Source organism: Momordica charantia (genome assembly GCF_013281855.1).
Source record: "Momordica charantia cultivar OHB3-1 chromosome 7 unlocalized genomic scaffold, Mcharantia_2.0 BLBB01000007.1, whole genome shotgun sequence".
Taxonomy (NCBI): Eukaryota; Viridiplantae; Streptophyta; class Magnoliopsida; order Cucurbitales; family Cucurbitaceae; genus Momordica; species Momordica charantia.
Window position 1 is genome coordinate 16,552,690 of NW_028275165.1, and position 14,023 is coordinate 16,566,712.

General features: G+C 33.4%; 2 protein-coding genes across 3 annotated transcripts; one reads left to right on the forward strand and one right to left on the reverse strand.

Moving 5' to 3' along the window:
* Positions 1 to 1,167: 1,167 nt before the first annotated feature.
* LOC111017795 (uncharacterized) lies at positions 1,168 to 8,546 on the forward strand. 2 transcript variants are annotated; one of them, XM_022293682.2, is made up of 12 exons: positions 1,168 to 1,321; positions 1,435 to 2,078; positions 2,174 to 2,241; positions 2,437 to 2,519; positions 4,455 to 4,554; positions 4,665 to 4,750; positions 5,388 to 5,470; positions 6,155 to 6,282; positions 6,404 to 6,505; positions 7,331 to 7,633; positions 7,837 to 7,959; positions 8,073 to 8,546. In XM_022293682.2, the coding sequence occupies exons 2-12, from the start codon at positions 1,457 to 1,459 to the stop codon at positions 8,454 to 8,456; spliced, it is 2,082 nt and encodes a 693-aa protein (XP_022149374.1). In that variant the 5' UTR covers positions 1,168 to 1,321; positions 1,435 to 1,456; the 3' UTR covers positions 8,457 to 8,546. The 2 variants fall into 2 exon arrangements, with proteins under 2 accessions (XP_022149374.1, XP_022149368.1); XM_022293676.2 differs by having other exon boundaries at positions 1,177 to 1,350.
* A 2,308-nt stretch (positions 8,547 to 10,854) lies between these two features.
* LOC111015128 (early nodulin-like protein 18) lies at positions 10,855 to 12,303 on the reverse strand. Its single transcript, XM_022290064.2, has 3 exons — positions 11,966 to 12,303; positions 11,109 to 11,557; positions 10,855 to 11,036 (listed from the first exon to the last, which is right to left on the reverse strand). The coding sequence occupies exons 1-2, from the start codon at positions 12,165 to 12,167 to the stop codon at positions 11,121 to 11,123; spliced, it is 639 nt and encodes a 212-aa protein (XP_022145756.1). The 5' UTR covers positions 12,168 to 12,303; the 3' UTR covers positions 10,855 to 11,036; positions 11,109 to 11,120.
* Positions 12,304 to 14,023: the final 1,720 nt, after the last annotated feature.

A 14,023-nucleotide genomic window follows, 5' to 3' on the forward strand; every position in this document is an offset into this window, starting at 1 on the left:
ATCCTCCCATTTTAATATAGTATAGGTAACATCTTCACTAACTTCTCTCATCTTCTATTTTTGTTTTTTTGAAAATTTCTCCATTCAAACTAAATTTCTTATTTATTTTTCTTAACGATTTCCACCTCCCCATTTAAATTATGTATGACTTTTCTATTTATTTTTTATTGTTCTTGTTCTTTATTATTATTTTTTCTATTCCATTCTAATCATTTTTATATATTTTTTTCATTTGATTATAAATACACTTTCTTTTATGTCATGAACGTATTTGAAAATTTTATTTTGTTGAATTATAGGTTCTAAACTAGCCATTGATTTGAAAAAAAAAATCAATTAACCTAAAATTCAACAATATTTGCACCAAAAGACAAAAAAGAAAGTGTATTTATAATCAAATAATCAAAATTCACAAAAATGATGAATTAAAAAAATGTAAAATATTGAACATAACATCCTTAGAGATTTACCTTTTCGGGTGGGGATGAATACATCCAAACATTTTTATGAATTCAAGAAAAAAATGAAAAAAATATAAAAATTATTAAAATGTAATAGAAAAAATAATAATAAAGAACAAGAAAAATAAATAAATAAATAAATAAGTCATACATAATTTAAATGGTGAAGCAGAAACCATTGAGAAAAAAAAACAAGAAATTTAGTTTGAATAGAGAAAAATTCAAAAAATAAAAATAGAAGATGAAATAAGTAAGTGAAGATGTAAATAAGAATAAAGAGATAAATAAATTAGAAAAGTAAAAATAAATAATCACATCTAAAATATTTAATGAGAGAGAATGTACAATTAATTTAAGATAGAAGCTAGGATCCTAATGGATCAATTTTATACGTGGATCCACATAAAAACTAAAAATATTTTATTCCTTTACGCATGACACAATTTGAATTTGAGTTGAAGTAGTATGAAAGGACTAGAAATTTTCTCTATCAACGTAGTAAATCAATGATTATATATCAGTGGTAAGACATGTTAGAAGTTTAGTATCAGAAGTAAATCAATTGTATATAAAAAATATATATGAGTGGTTAGATATATTATAAATATGTTAAACGGTGAATTTCTAATTTTATAATTAGAACTCCGTTTTTCCTTAAAAATATGTTATATTTAAAAAAATTAGTTGCGGTGGCTATTTGGCTTATTTTACTGAATTTTTTAAGTGCCCTTAAAAATCAATCTCTCCACGAAATTACAAAAATGCCACTCGAAGGGATTCTGACCTGGTTCGTCCTCTAGAAGAGCAGCACCGGCGGCAGCACCGCCACGAAGAAGAAATCTCGGCGGACGGTAGCCACGGTTCAGAGCAGCACTAGCTTCCTTCTTCGGTTGAAATTCGTTTAAATTTTCAAATTTCGAAATCAACAAAACATTGGATTTAGCAAAATATTGTACTGGATTTTCATTTGTAGGGGAAAGCGAAAGGAGGCTTGGATGGGGAAGGAGGATGCAAAGCTCCGGTCTCGGACCAAGCACAAGGGGAAAACAAAGTTCGAAGAGTATTTGGGTATGGAGACGAGCATGCGGAACCCTGGATTGTCTGCCGAGGAGGACTTGGAATTGGAGCGGAAACTCGCAAAGAAACTGAAGGTCAAGGCTGGGAAGTTGCGAGGTGAAGACGACGGTATCAATGTGTTATTTGAAGGAATGTCTTCAATGATTGATTCTCCCGAGGAAGACCTGCGGTTCTCTGAAGAGTTTGCAGTTGAGCCATCTAAGAAGCAAACACTGGGTAAAGTGGGGAAGAAAAGGAAGTCGTCAGATCAAGGCCCTGATGGTGATTTTGCGTCCGTGGAAGCAAGCGAGGCTGATATTGAGGTGGAAAAATCTTCAAAGGCGTCCAAAAGTAAGAAACGTAAGAAGAAAAAGATGTTAGAACAACACCCAGATGATATAGTTACTGGTGGGATTGCTGGTGATGATTCCATAGAGGTTGCAGTAGATAAAGTTCCTGTCAAAGCTTTGGAAGGAAACCAAAAATATGTTGCTCCTTACCTGAGATTACAGAAGGGGAATGAGTCTGAAGATCAAACTCAACTCCGAAGGCGCGTTCGAGGTGTGGAGGTTGGGCTATTATGGGGTCAATGTTTTCCATTTTTATTTCCTTTTAATTTGAAGTTTAGTCTGCACTGTTTTTGTGAATTTGCTCAGGTCTTTTAAACAGGCTCTCTGAATCAAATGTGGAATCAATTATAGCGGAAATGTCTACAATATTTCGTGTATGATATCTTCTTCTAACTTTTTGTTTTTTAACATGAGATAATTGAGTTGGTAAAAGGTTTATGTGGAAAATGAATTCAACTGTTGAGTTACATGTCAACCTGGCACTTGTAGCTTGTGATTTGATTTGGCTAGTTTTCCCCATTATGTATTAGCTTGTAAGTGAATCTAGTTTATGCTTTATCAATTTGCAGTCCATCTCTCGCAGCATTGCTTCTCAAGTTATTAGCGAGGAGGTTTTGGCATCTTGTTCACGTGGTCCTCGAGGCAATGAACAGTTGAGTGTCTGTTTTTTTTTTTATCAAACTTCACTTCTACCTATTTCTGTTATATCGAGATTCTTCTTTGATTGAATTTGACATAGATTTTGTCATTCACCACTCCTACCTAACTTCACCCTCTAATAGACCCTAGTTGAAAACTTTATTGTAGTTTAGAATGTTGGTTGGTACAATGTCTAGACATTTGGTAGTTTTTTTGAACAACAAAAGCCAAAAAACTACGACATGAGGGACCAAAAAACTCAAGAACGAGACTTGGGAAATTGAATACCTTTAAAAGTAAGCTTCATGTACCTGAATCCACCCCTTAGGTAAATTGAAAACCTTTCGCCTTCTCAAAAGCCTTAAAGCAAAAATTCTTCAACAAAGTAACAACCAACCAAGTGAAATTAAAAATTTTGCCCACTTTACTTTCAAAAAGAATAAAAATTCACATTGAGATAAAATCGACCGAAATTTCAAAATGACTCTCACTTGCAAAACCAAAGCATCCAAACTGTCTTCAAGGGAAAAATAACCACGAACTTACATAGACCATCACAACATTGTGTGAGTCTCCTTGGTTTTCAAATAAAACAGTCCCAAACAGCGAAAAACCAACCTACTGTGGATTAGAACAACCTAGAGTTTGAACAAAACTTTAAGACTTGGAAAGGCCTTTCGACTTCAAAAGATATCTATGGAATTGAATATTAATAGAAAGCCTTTCAATCATTAGAAGACAAAATCAATGGTGGATCCATAGAGATTCCAAACCTTTTCTGGTGCTTCTAAATGAGAATGGCCTTTCAACATCAAGAAGACCTCAGACCTCTGCTTACTTTAAAAGGCCTCGACCAATGCTTGGAAAATCTCAAGGAAAAATAGAACTAGCTAGAATAAGCTCTAAGTCTTGAAAAGGCCTTTCAACTTCTAACAACATCTTCACAGCTGCTTTTAATTTGAGTGGCCTTTTAACTTCAAAAAGACCCATGCGTTTCATATAATCTTCTAGGCCTCTGGCGTTCAATGTAATAATCTTCATTGATTCTTTATAATAGGAGAGAGGTCCCTAATTCTTAAAAAAACTTGGGAATCATGAGATCATTGGGACCTGTTGCATCTTTCTTTCCTGAAGATTCATCAAACAAAACTTGGAAGTCTTCCGAAAAAGAGATATTACCATAAATCGTCAGGTGAGAAGTCCAAAACTCTTGATATTCTAGGAGAATCCGTACTACTATTGCTGATACAGCCCTTCTGATCTGGGTGGTCTTGGCCTAATCAGTTTCAAAGCAAGAAGATACGGCCCTTCTAGCTAAATGGATTTGGAGATACTTTACCGAAGATTGCTCTCTAGATTGATACAAGCCAAGTATTCCATACTCGACCTCTGCAACATTCCACACAATCGCTCCCTCGTAGTCGCCAGAGGTCCTTGGAGACACATAGGAGATACTTTAACGAAGATTGGTCTCTTGATTGGCTCAAGCCAAGTATTCCATACTTGACCTCTGCAACCTTCCACACAACCGCTCCCTCGTAGTCGCCAGATGTCCTTGGAGACACATAGCCAAGCAATATTCTATGCGTTTGGCGATGGCACCCTTCCTCTGCTTTGGAAAGATGTTTGGCTCAACAATGAGCCCTTATGCCGCACCTATCCCCTTCTATTTACACTACACTCCAGAAAATTTGATCTTGTTAAGGATTTCTGGTCTTTGGAAACCAACTCTTGGGACATGCATTTTTGGAGGAACCTAAAGGATGCGGAGATAGCCGAGCTGGCAGCTCTTCTCCACAATCTATCCTCCCATCGGCCCTCATCGAATAGGGACACCTATGTTTGGAGTTTGGAATCTCATGGTTCTTTTACCACTAGCTCGCTTATGAAAGACCTTCAAAGCCCTAACTTTTGACAAAATTTCTTCTATGTTTGTTTCTTGTTAAAGGTATGCTGCTGTTTTTGCCTCATTTGTTGCTGGTATGGGTTGTTTGGTTGGTACTGACTTTAGTGCAAGGCTCATGGCTTCCCTTGCTAAAACCTTTGAGGTGAGCTTGCATGCTGAATATATTGAAATATTTGGTTTTACATGGCGGTAGAGATTTCTGCTAAAATTCGAGAATTATTAAGAAAATCATATGATTTTTCCTTTTTCCAGGATGAACACCTGAAAGAAGATAACCTTTCCTTGCGAAATCTTACACTATTGCTTTCCTATTTATGCATATTTGGAGTTTGTGCCAGGTAGGTGCAAATTATTGTTTGTTTGATGGATTTTAATTTTCTCTGTTTCTTTTTTAAATGTCTGATAATTCTAATGGAGTGTATATTTGGATAATTTGTTCCCCATGAGATCCCCATTTAAATGGTTAAATCTTCACGAGGAATCTGCATTTTAAAAAAGAAAATTTCTTAAATTTCCGAATAATGTCTCATAATTCATAAAACAATAAATATTAAAATTTAAAGTTCACAAAGACGTAAACACACAACAATGTGTCTTTAGTTTCACATATACATACTTAGGTTTAGTTTTATATTTATTTTTTAATAATATAAAAAAGTATATATAATAAAAGAGAAAAAAAGAATAAATGGAGCGGAGCCCCATTCCGTTCAGGCGGGAAAAGTATCACTCGTATTATGTAGAGCTTCTACCTGATTTGAGGAGAAGATTTATATACTATTGACCAATGACTTCTTATTTGCCTCCCGTTTGGAACATTGTAGTTTTTCAACTGCCTAGAGTTGGCATATGATTGATAAGTTCTACAGGGGCTGCTATTATTTGTTCTTGTATTTTGTATGATCATCAATTTCATTATACTATGAATATAACCACATCTTTCTAATAATTGTTGTATCTTTTGACAATTTTCAGTGATCTAATCTATGATTTTCTGAATATACTGAGCAAGCGGTTGACAGAAATTGATGTTTCCACCATCCTGACAGTCTTACAATGTAAGTTGACTGCGAGTTGGATATATATAATTCCTTTAGAGCACCATCTCCTTGAATTTTTAATCTATTACTCTTATTTCACTTGAAATTTGGATTTTGGCGTACTTTTCAAAATGTTTTGGTCCTAGTTATATTTTAAATTTATTATCTTTTTTTTTCTGAAGATTTTGTTGTCAGTGGTACCATTTCTAGTGATTCCTTGAACATTGATCGCCTCAAGGGTTGTGCATTATGGTGAAAGGCCTGCCCTTGCATTTTACCACTTGCAATCAATAATATTAAGTAGTTTCACATGTTTCCTCATTGGGAAAGGTTGTTGAGTTTGGTGGTTGTCCACTTTCAGATCTTGTGAAAATTAAAAAATATGGAGACTTCTCAGTGTATATGTATATGTATATGCATGTATATATATATATATATATATATATATATATATATGTGAACAAAAAGATGCATTAGATCATGATTATTTTGTAGTTTTCTTGGTGCGATGCAGAAAAATTTGGGTTGGGTTTCATCTAGAATTTGGCTATGAATGGATATTCATGTAATGGATAGAGGATTCTAAGCGTCACAAGTTCTTGTATAACAAAAATATCGTTCTTCATGAGTAGCTACTAAACGTTGTAAAATTGTTGGCAACAGAAAATTAGTATATAACTTAAACCATCTCGAATTTGACAGGTTGTGGAATGAAAATAAGGGGTGATGATCCCACTGGAATGAAGAATTTTATTGTTAGTGTTCAAAGTAAGGTTAATGAGTTAAAGGCAGCCCCTGGAGATGGTCCACAAAATATCAATGGAAAGAGAGTGAGTCTCTCGTAATCGGATTTTATTTTTTATTTTTTTTAATGGATAAGTAATATTTCATTTACCTATGTATTTTAGTCAAAATTTTTAATGTTATAAATTATAATGTCCATGAATGCAGATGGAGTTCATGCTTGAGACCATATGTGACATCAAGAATAACAAGAAAAGACATAAGGATGATCCTGCACACCATACACGGATAAAGAAATGGCTACAAAAGGTCTTGCTTGTTCTATCTTTAGTGGTTACTGTATTTCGAAGTGTAGAGCTCTACTTGCTAGACAGTTGTATTTTATCGAGTCAACATTTTTACTTCAAAAGTGTACCCTCACTCTTGTATCTTTGAACAATTTTGTTCCTTTTCATTATCTTAATGAGAAGTTCGTTTCTTGTTCAAAAAAAAAAATATATATTTTTACTTCAAAAGCAGATTTGACGATTTATTAGGGTCAAGTGGGATTAGATTTGTTGGTCTAATAATGCAACAAGCAGAGAAATACTCTAGTTGAGATCTTTTCTTTCTTTCTTACGACGGTTTCTTTACAATTCTTTCTTTCTTACGACGGTTTCTTTACAACATTTGGTTGTCATAAAACTCATAAGATTATAAGATTTTAATATCTTAAGTAGGTGACCGCCAACCTGGGCTAACCTCAATGGTTAAGTCATTTAGTCCTTCCCTCGAAGTCGGAGATTCAAATTCCCACCCCCAAATTTGTTATACTAAAAAGAAGAAAAAAATCAAATAGGTGGCCACTATGAACTTACGAGCTTACTTGAACTGTTCAATCTGTTTTATAAGTTGTACAATTGTGTCTAGATTTCTAAGGTGGCCGGTATGAGTTTGAACTCATTTTCTCTCACCAAAGTACCTTTCACCTTTTTGTCACATGGCCTGATACTGCAAGGCCAACTCATTGTTGTTTGCTCTATTTTGAGTCCTTTAACAAGTCATAAGACACCTTATAACTAGAACTGATCTTTTAAAAAATAGTATGACTGCACTCTGACCTTTCCTTTTTATCCTTCAATTATTTGTTTTCAGTTAAGAGTAGAAGATATATTAATTAGAGGAATTAAATGGAACAAGCTGATTGATCCTGATAAGAAGGGGCAGTGGTGGTTGTCTGGGGATATGAGTTATATGACAACGACATCAAAAAACGTCACGGAGTTCGCTAGCACAATTGATAAAGAGGTTGTTGAAGCTCAGAAAATGCTTCAGCTTGCAGCTGCACAGAGAATGAATACAGATGCCAGGAAGGCAATATTCTGTATTATAATGAGTGGAGAGGACTATGTTGATGCATTTGAGAAGCTACTAAGATTGGATTTACCAGGAATGCAGGTTGGTGGAATTTTTCCTCACTTCGTACCTTAATTTTCTATTTACATTTTTCTGAAGATTTCGATCTTTCAATTTTGTGTCTTAACACGTCTGAATTTAAAAAATAAGTTAGGGACCTATTGAACATTTTCAAAAGTTATCGTAATTTAACTCAAAAAATGTCCTTTCATTCTACTGACACCATCTTCTATAATGGTCTACAGGACAGGGAGATCATGAGAGTTGTTGTGGAGTGCTGTTTACAGGAGAAAGTGTTCAATAAGTACTACACAATTTTAGCTTCCAAATTGTGTGCACATGATAAAAACCACAAGTTTACATTACAGGTAAACTTATTCCCTTTCCTTTTTTTCTCTGCTCTACACTCTTTTGGTTAGTCGAATTCCGATGCGTCTACAAAATTACCGCCTTTTGACTATCTCTCACTTCATCATCACAGTATTGCCTGTGGGATCACTTCAAAGAACTGGAAACAATGCAGCTTATTAGGTCGATGAATCTTGCGAAATTCGTCGTCGAGATGATCACTTCTTTTACTCTGTCCCTTGCGGTTTTGAAATCTGTGGATTTGAGTGATGTCAGGCTGCTTACTCCAAAGAGAATCATGCATTTTCGCATGCTGTTCGATGAAATTTTTAAACGTCCTGACAAGCTGATATGGAACGTATTCACTCGAGTTGCTGTTAACCCCGAGCTTGAACCTCTTCGAAGCGGTATGCTATTCTTCATTAGAGAGTACATGATTAGAACTAATAAAGTTGATGCAAAAAAGTTTAAGCTTGTCAAGAAAGCGCTTAACAACGTCGAGGGAGTTCTTATGTAAGTCTTGGATTGATAACAAGTTTTCAATATTAACTTATTAATATTAGTCATTTTAACTTATTTAGAAATAGAAGATTTTTTAATTTCTCTATCTTTTTACATAAATATCTATCGATATTTCCATGAAATTAAAACATCGACATTTAAACTTTTGTTTCACTATACAATAGAAAGAGGAAAATTCGACATGGGTTTCAAGACAATGCTGGTTAAACAATGTTGGAGAATTATTAAAAACCCAAATAGCTTGTTAGCTAGGATTACGAGAGGAAATTATTTCAACCATGGAAATTTTATGAGAGCAGAAGTAGGAAAAAATTCTTCAGTTGTGTGAGAAGCATCTGAAGGATTTTTTGGTAAAGTCTTTAGATGGAGAATAGGTACCAAATCGCTTTCAATCCTTGATTGTTACTGCCGACTCGTTACCTATTAGGCATATCTCGTGTATTTTTCTCATTATCTTTCCAAATATTTTCTCAAATAATTTTATCTCTAAAAATCTTTATTTGTCTTAATTCTTTCATTAATTTTCTTTTATTAACTTTTTTCTCCATCCATCTAAATTCCTTGAAATTTTGTCCTCCAAATACAAATCTCGCTCCCATCTCCATTCTCTCTCTCTCATCTATGTTCCCCAACTTTTTGTCTATTAATTTTCCCTGTCCTCATTCATAAATTATTAAATTATGAAAATAAGGTGTCAATTATTGAGTGAAAGTGAAGAATTAATTAGTTATTGTGAACTTAAAAAAAGTATTATTATTATTTAATAATTCCAAAAGTTAAAATAGAATATGTAAAGTTTTCTTTTATTTATATAAATTAATTAAAAAAAAGTTATAGTTATTTTTAATTAGGATTAATAAGAAAATTTTAAAAATTTTAAAATTTTTTATTATTTTATAATGTCAATAAAGAGGTAGAATATGTATAGTTTTGTCTCATTTCAAAAGTTATAACTTATTTTTAATTATAATTAATAAGAAAATTTTAAAAGTTTTATAATTCTTTTTATTCTACAACTATTATAAAGAGCTCTTTCTCACTCTTTTTTCTCGCCAAAACTTAGTTTTGTTTATTCCTTTGGTATGTTTTTCTTTTTAGTCAACGTCTAACGTTTTTAAAATATTTTAGTTAGATTTCAACTTTTGTTTTTATTTCAATACAAGGTTAATAATTGTCGTTTTAGAGAAGACTTGACTATTTACCATATGTAAGTAATTTAGGGTGTATTTTGAGAGTGAGAGTAGAATAAGTGATTTTGAAAAAAAGAGATTTAAAAATAATTGATTTTTCAAAACCACCACCTTAAATTAAAATTAATTTAAGTAATTTTATATATTTCTAAAATCAATTTTTTAATTTGCCAAACATGATCAATGAAAATAGAAGTGATTTAAAAAATGGCAAAAGAGATTTTGTCATTAGATTTTGCTTAAACATGACATATTTTCTTTTGTCATTCTCTTTTTTCCATGGATCAAATAAGTAATCAAAACAAAGTTTTCTTTCCTTTTATGCATTATTATTTTTAGGAGAAAAAAGGGTGAGAAATCTAGGAATATGTGTTAAGTCGTTTATTTTTACTCGTTTGTATTTTACCTATGCCAAACTTTCTAAGTAATTTACGTTTTACAATCTTTTTTTATGCAATAATTGGATGGTGATGAGAATTATTGAAACGTGGATATGAGATAAACATGGAGAATAAGAAAAAGTGGAGGTAAACATTAAGAGAGATAAAAAAAGACTTTCCCCCCTCCTATCAATGTAGAGGCTGTTGACATGTCCATATATTAAGCGACTTGTCGACCGATATTTAAATCACCGATCAGAATACATGTCAATTACTGCTGAGTTATGCTCAATTACTGCTGAGTTATGCTCCTAGACTATGCATAAAGGAATGGACAAAAAACATATACCTCGAAACAACTTTATAAAGAGAAATTAATAATACACAAAATGGGGAGGAAATAATTGACTTAACAAAATTGAGTGCCAAAAGATGATCTTTTTAAAAAATATTTCGATTTTAAAATAATAATTTTTCACAAGGAAAAAATACGTTGTGGATTTTTTTTTAATTAGTTTGATGTAGTAAGATTTTGTAACTTTGATTCATTTTAATTTGGTTGCCTTCAAATATTCATCTTTTATGTTATTTTTCTTTTTAAAATTATTATTTACTTTTTCTGGTTCTATTGAGATTTGGGTTTTTTTTGCAAAGAAATAATAAAATCAATTTTATTTTGAGACAGGCAAGACACGAACTTTGTTCATGAATATTAATATTAATATCTAAGTTCCTTACCAATGTACAGACACCTTAGGATAAAATAATAATTTTTATATTGGAACGGCTAAAAATAAATAATAATATATTGGCACAGCACAGCTAACGAAGATCTAAGAAGTTGTTATTTGATTAAAATAAATTTAATATTTTTATAATATATCAAAAGGCTTCTAAGTTCTATTGACTAATGATATTGATTGAATGATGGGAACTGCGGAAAGATAGAAATAGCAAAACCTGATTAGGATTAGGAACTTGTCCTGGTCAGCGGCCACCCTAGACCTATGACCAAACAAGTCCAAAAATCAATATCTCTCACGAAATTACAAAAATGCCACTCGAAGGGATTCTGACCTCGTTCGTCCTCTAGAAGAGCAGCACCAGCGGCAGCACCGCCACGAAGAAGAAATCTCGCCGGACGTTAGCCACGCTCTTGAAGCCGCCGTTGTCCTTCGTCTGAGGAATCGTCAACGGAGGCGTTTGAGCCGAATCGGAATCCGGCGGCGTTGAGTACGGAGGCGGTGGCGGCTGATTCAGACTCGGCGGCAAGCCGAGGCCGGGATTGACCTGGATCTCGAAGGCCATGCCTCGCTGGCATTGAACGCCATCATCGGCGTTGGAAAAGAAGTAGTTCGGGCCTTTGATCGTCAGCGGCACCGGGATGGTCAATGGCTTGTTGAAGTCGGAATCGCCGCCGTTGTACTGGACCGTGTCGTTATCGGCGGCATCGTCGATGGAGCAGCTCTTGAATGTCGTTAGGTTGTAGGTCTGGATCACGGTCTGATTCGAATTCGTATTGAAAACTGCAATAAAACAAGGTAAACGAAACAATGACAATTAATGAAGTGCTGTTAGTTAATTGATTGATGAATCGATGATCGGAGAGAACAGAACTGTTATCGGGTTTTCAATTTTCAAATTCAGATTGGGGAATAGAAACCTAGATTTGAGCACAGAATTTGACGTATGAAGAGACGATGGCAGAAAGTTAAATCTATTGATCTAGTTGATCAAATTAATCGAACATTCGTTTGCTGAAAAATTTCTGAGCAAGAACACTCGAGGAAATTTCTTCAACTAGCTAACTAACCATAGCCTAGTTTTCTCTGTTTTTTCTCACGAAACAAATGGCAATCAGGCGGAGATTTCAGAGAGCAATCAACCATCAAGAATGAGAATAATCTAAAGGAGGAAGAAGAGATTGAACTCACTGAGGAAGTCGCCGAGATTGAAAGTTTGAGAGGCGGTCCAAGAGGAGTAATTGGTAGCGGAAGTGTTCTTGGTGGCGTTGAAGAACCAACCTGCAGCGCCACCCACCGTGTGGTTAGTGTAAGCCGTCGGAGGAGCTTGAGACGCAACCGCCGTGATCAGGAGAGAGACGACCGCCGCGAACGCCGCCGTCTCCGCCGCCATCGATTTCGGACTGTCTGAAGATGAGATGATGTAGATTTGATGAGAAATTTCTCCCTTCCGTATGGACTTTTGAGAGCTTTTAAGTTTTATTCTACTAGAAAACAAATATCAAAACAATTCTTTTTCGAAACAAAATTCAAAATCATTTGGAAAATCGAATTTTTATTTGGATTGAAAAAGGTCGGTGGAAATTCACTATTGATTTGTTTATAAAAAAAATAATAGAAAAACCATTGTGGCCCATTCCATTTGTGATTTGTAACATATTTTTCTTCTTCTTTATCGTTTCATAATTTTTAATAAAAGAAAACATAAATTAAAAAGACAAATTTTATACGAAAATTAAATTTTCAAATTAAATACTCAAAAGTTCTATATTGTATTTATTATGCATTGTATAACTAAAAAGCCTGTGAAACACATATATGAGGAAACTTACTCTTGTTGTTTATAAAAATTTTGTAATTTGAAAAATGTGTCTTTGAAATTAGAAACAAGACATAAGAATAATTGACGGAGGTATCTGTTTTTCAAAAAATTTTAAATGGGAAACGATAAATAATAAATGAGGAAAAATACTTGCTCCTCAAGTTCCATTTAAATGTTTTACAACTAAGAAGGAGAAATATAAAAATAATCTTTTTCTTAAATAATAATGAGTTGTCAAATATTTGATGGCGAGGAGGACACAATTATTCTCATTGTTGAGGAGTCAACTATTTTCTATAAATGAGAATGTTACTAAACAAGTTCGAAATTGGTGAAGTATTTATTTATTCAGTGAATAAATATTTGTATGAATTGAGTATTTGAAATTACATCAAGGAAATTGAATGTTTTTTTTTTAAGATTTAAGTTTTTTTAATATAAAAATAATTGACAATAAAATAAAATCGAGGTATTTACGGAATACATAAAAGATAGGTGTTTTCACATATAGCCTAAAATTTATAATCTAAATGTAACTCCAAATATAATATAAAATCTTCCATCACATTTATGCTATATTTTAAAAAAATTGAAAAGTCATGACATCTTAGTAAATATATATTAAATTTATGTAAAATTTTCAGTAAATATCTCTTTCACAATTCACGGTTTTAAATTCAAAATTTGTGTCTTAGGCTCTTAGCTTTCCTTAAAAATAGTGTATAATTTATTTTAGCGTAAGAATACACTTTTGTTCTCTAAGTTTGAAGATAAGTGTCTATTTCGTCCCTAAATTTAAAAAATGGACAGTTTGGTTCCTGACATTTGAAAAATGATTTTAAAAGGTTCATGAAGTCAAACTTCCATTAGTATATTTAACGGAAAATGACGTGGCAGTTTAAATTGGTGAGTGGACTCTATTGACATGGACTTTTTAAATGAGGTAGCAAAATATATGAGTTTTATATTCTTTTAGGATTGATGTGGCATTTTCTTTCCGGTTCTCTCCTCTCTCTACCTTTTCTTTCCTCCTTTGGTAGCCGCCGCTATCAACTGCACCACGCCATCAACTTGAACCAAATCTTTGTCTTCCAGATCTGAGAAGCTGAGTGGGGAGGACTTCTTCCAGATATAAAAGGGCGATCAGAAGGGAAGCTGCAAATGCGTGAATGGAGGGTAATCGACCGGCATCGAAGCCCTGGACTTAGTGCTAAAAGTTTTAGATCTAGATGAGTTTATTCTTTTTAACTTGGAAAAAAATAGAGATGTAAGTGAGGTACGATTATTTTTAACTTTAGCAATATTACGATTAACAAAACATAAACATATAATTTTTTTGTTCCCGTTCTTATTTCCCAAATATCTTAGTGCTGAATGAGTTTACGCCTCATATCAGTTTGCGAAATTTTTTTGTTCGTATTAAAGGG

What these genes read in the sequence shown, in the direction of transcription:
- LOC111015128 (XM_022290064.2), bottom strand. Translation starts at nt 12,167, where the DNA reads ATGGCGGCGGAGACGGCGGCGTTCGCGGCGGTCGTCTCTCTCCTGATC. An exon ending in CAATCTCGGCGACTTCCTCA is followed by an intron (nt 11,558 to 11,965) that starts GTGAGTTCAATC and finishes GTTTTATTGCAG; the next exon opens with TTTTCAATACGAATTCGAAT.
- LOC111017795 (XM_022293682.2), top strand. Translation starts at nt 1,457, where the DNA reads ATGGGGAAGGAGGATGCAAAGCTCCGGTCTCGGACCAAGCACAAGGGG. An exon ending in ACTCCGAAGGCGCGTTCGAG is followed by an intron (nt 2,079 to 2,173) that starts GTGTGGAGGTTG and finishes GAATTTGCTCAG; the next exon opens with GTCTTTTAAACAGGCTCTCT. An exon ending in ACCACAAGTTTACATTACAG is followed by an intron (nt 7,960 to 8,072) that starts GTAAACTTATTC and finishes TCATCATCACAG; the next exon opens with TATTGCCTGTGGGATCACTT.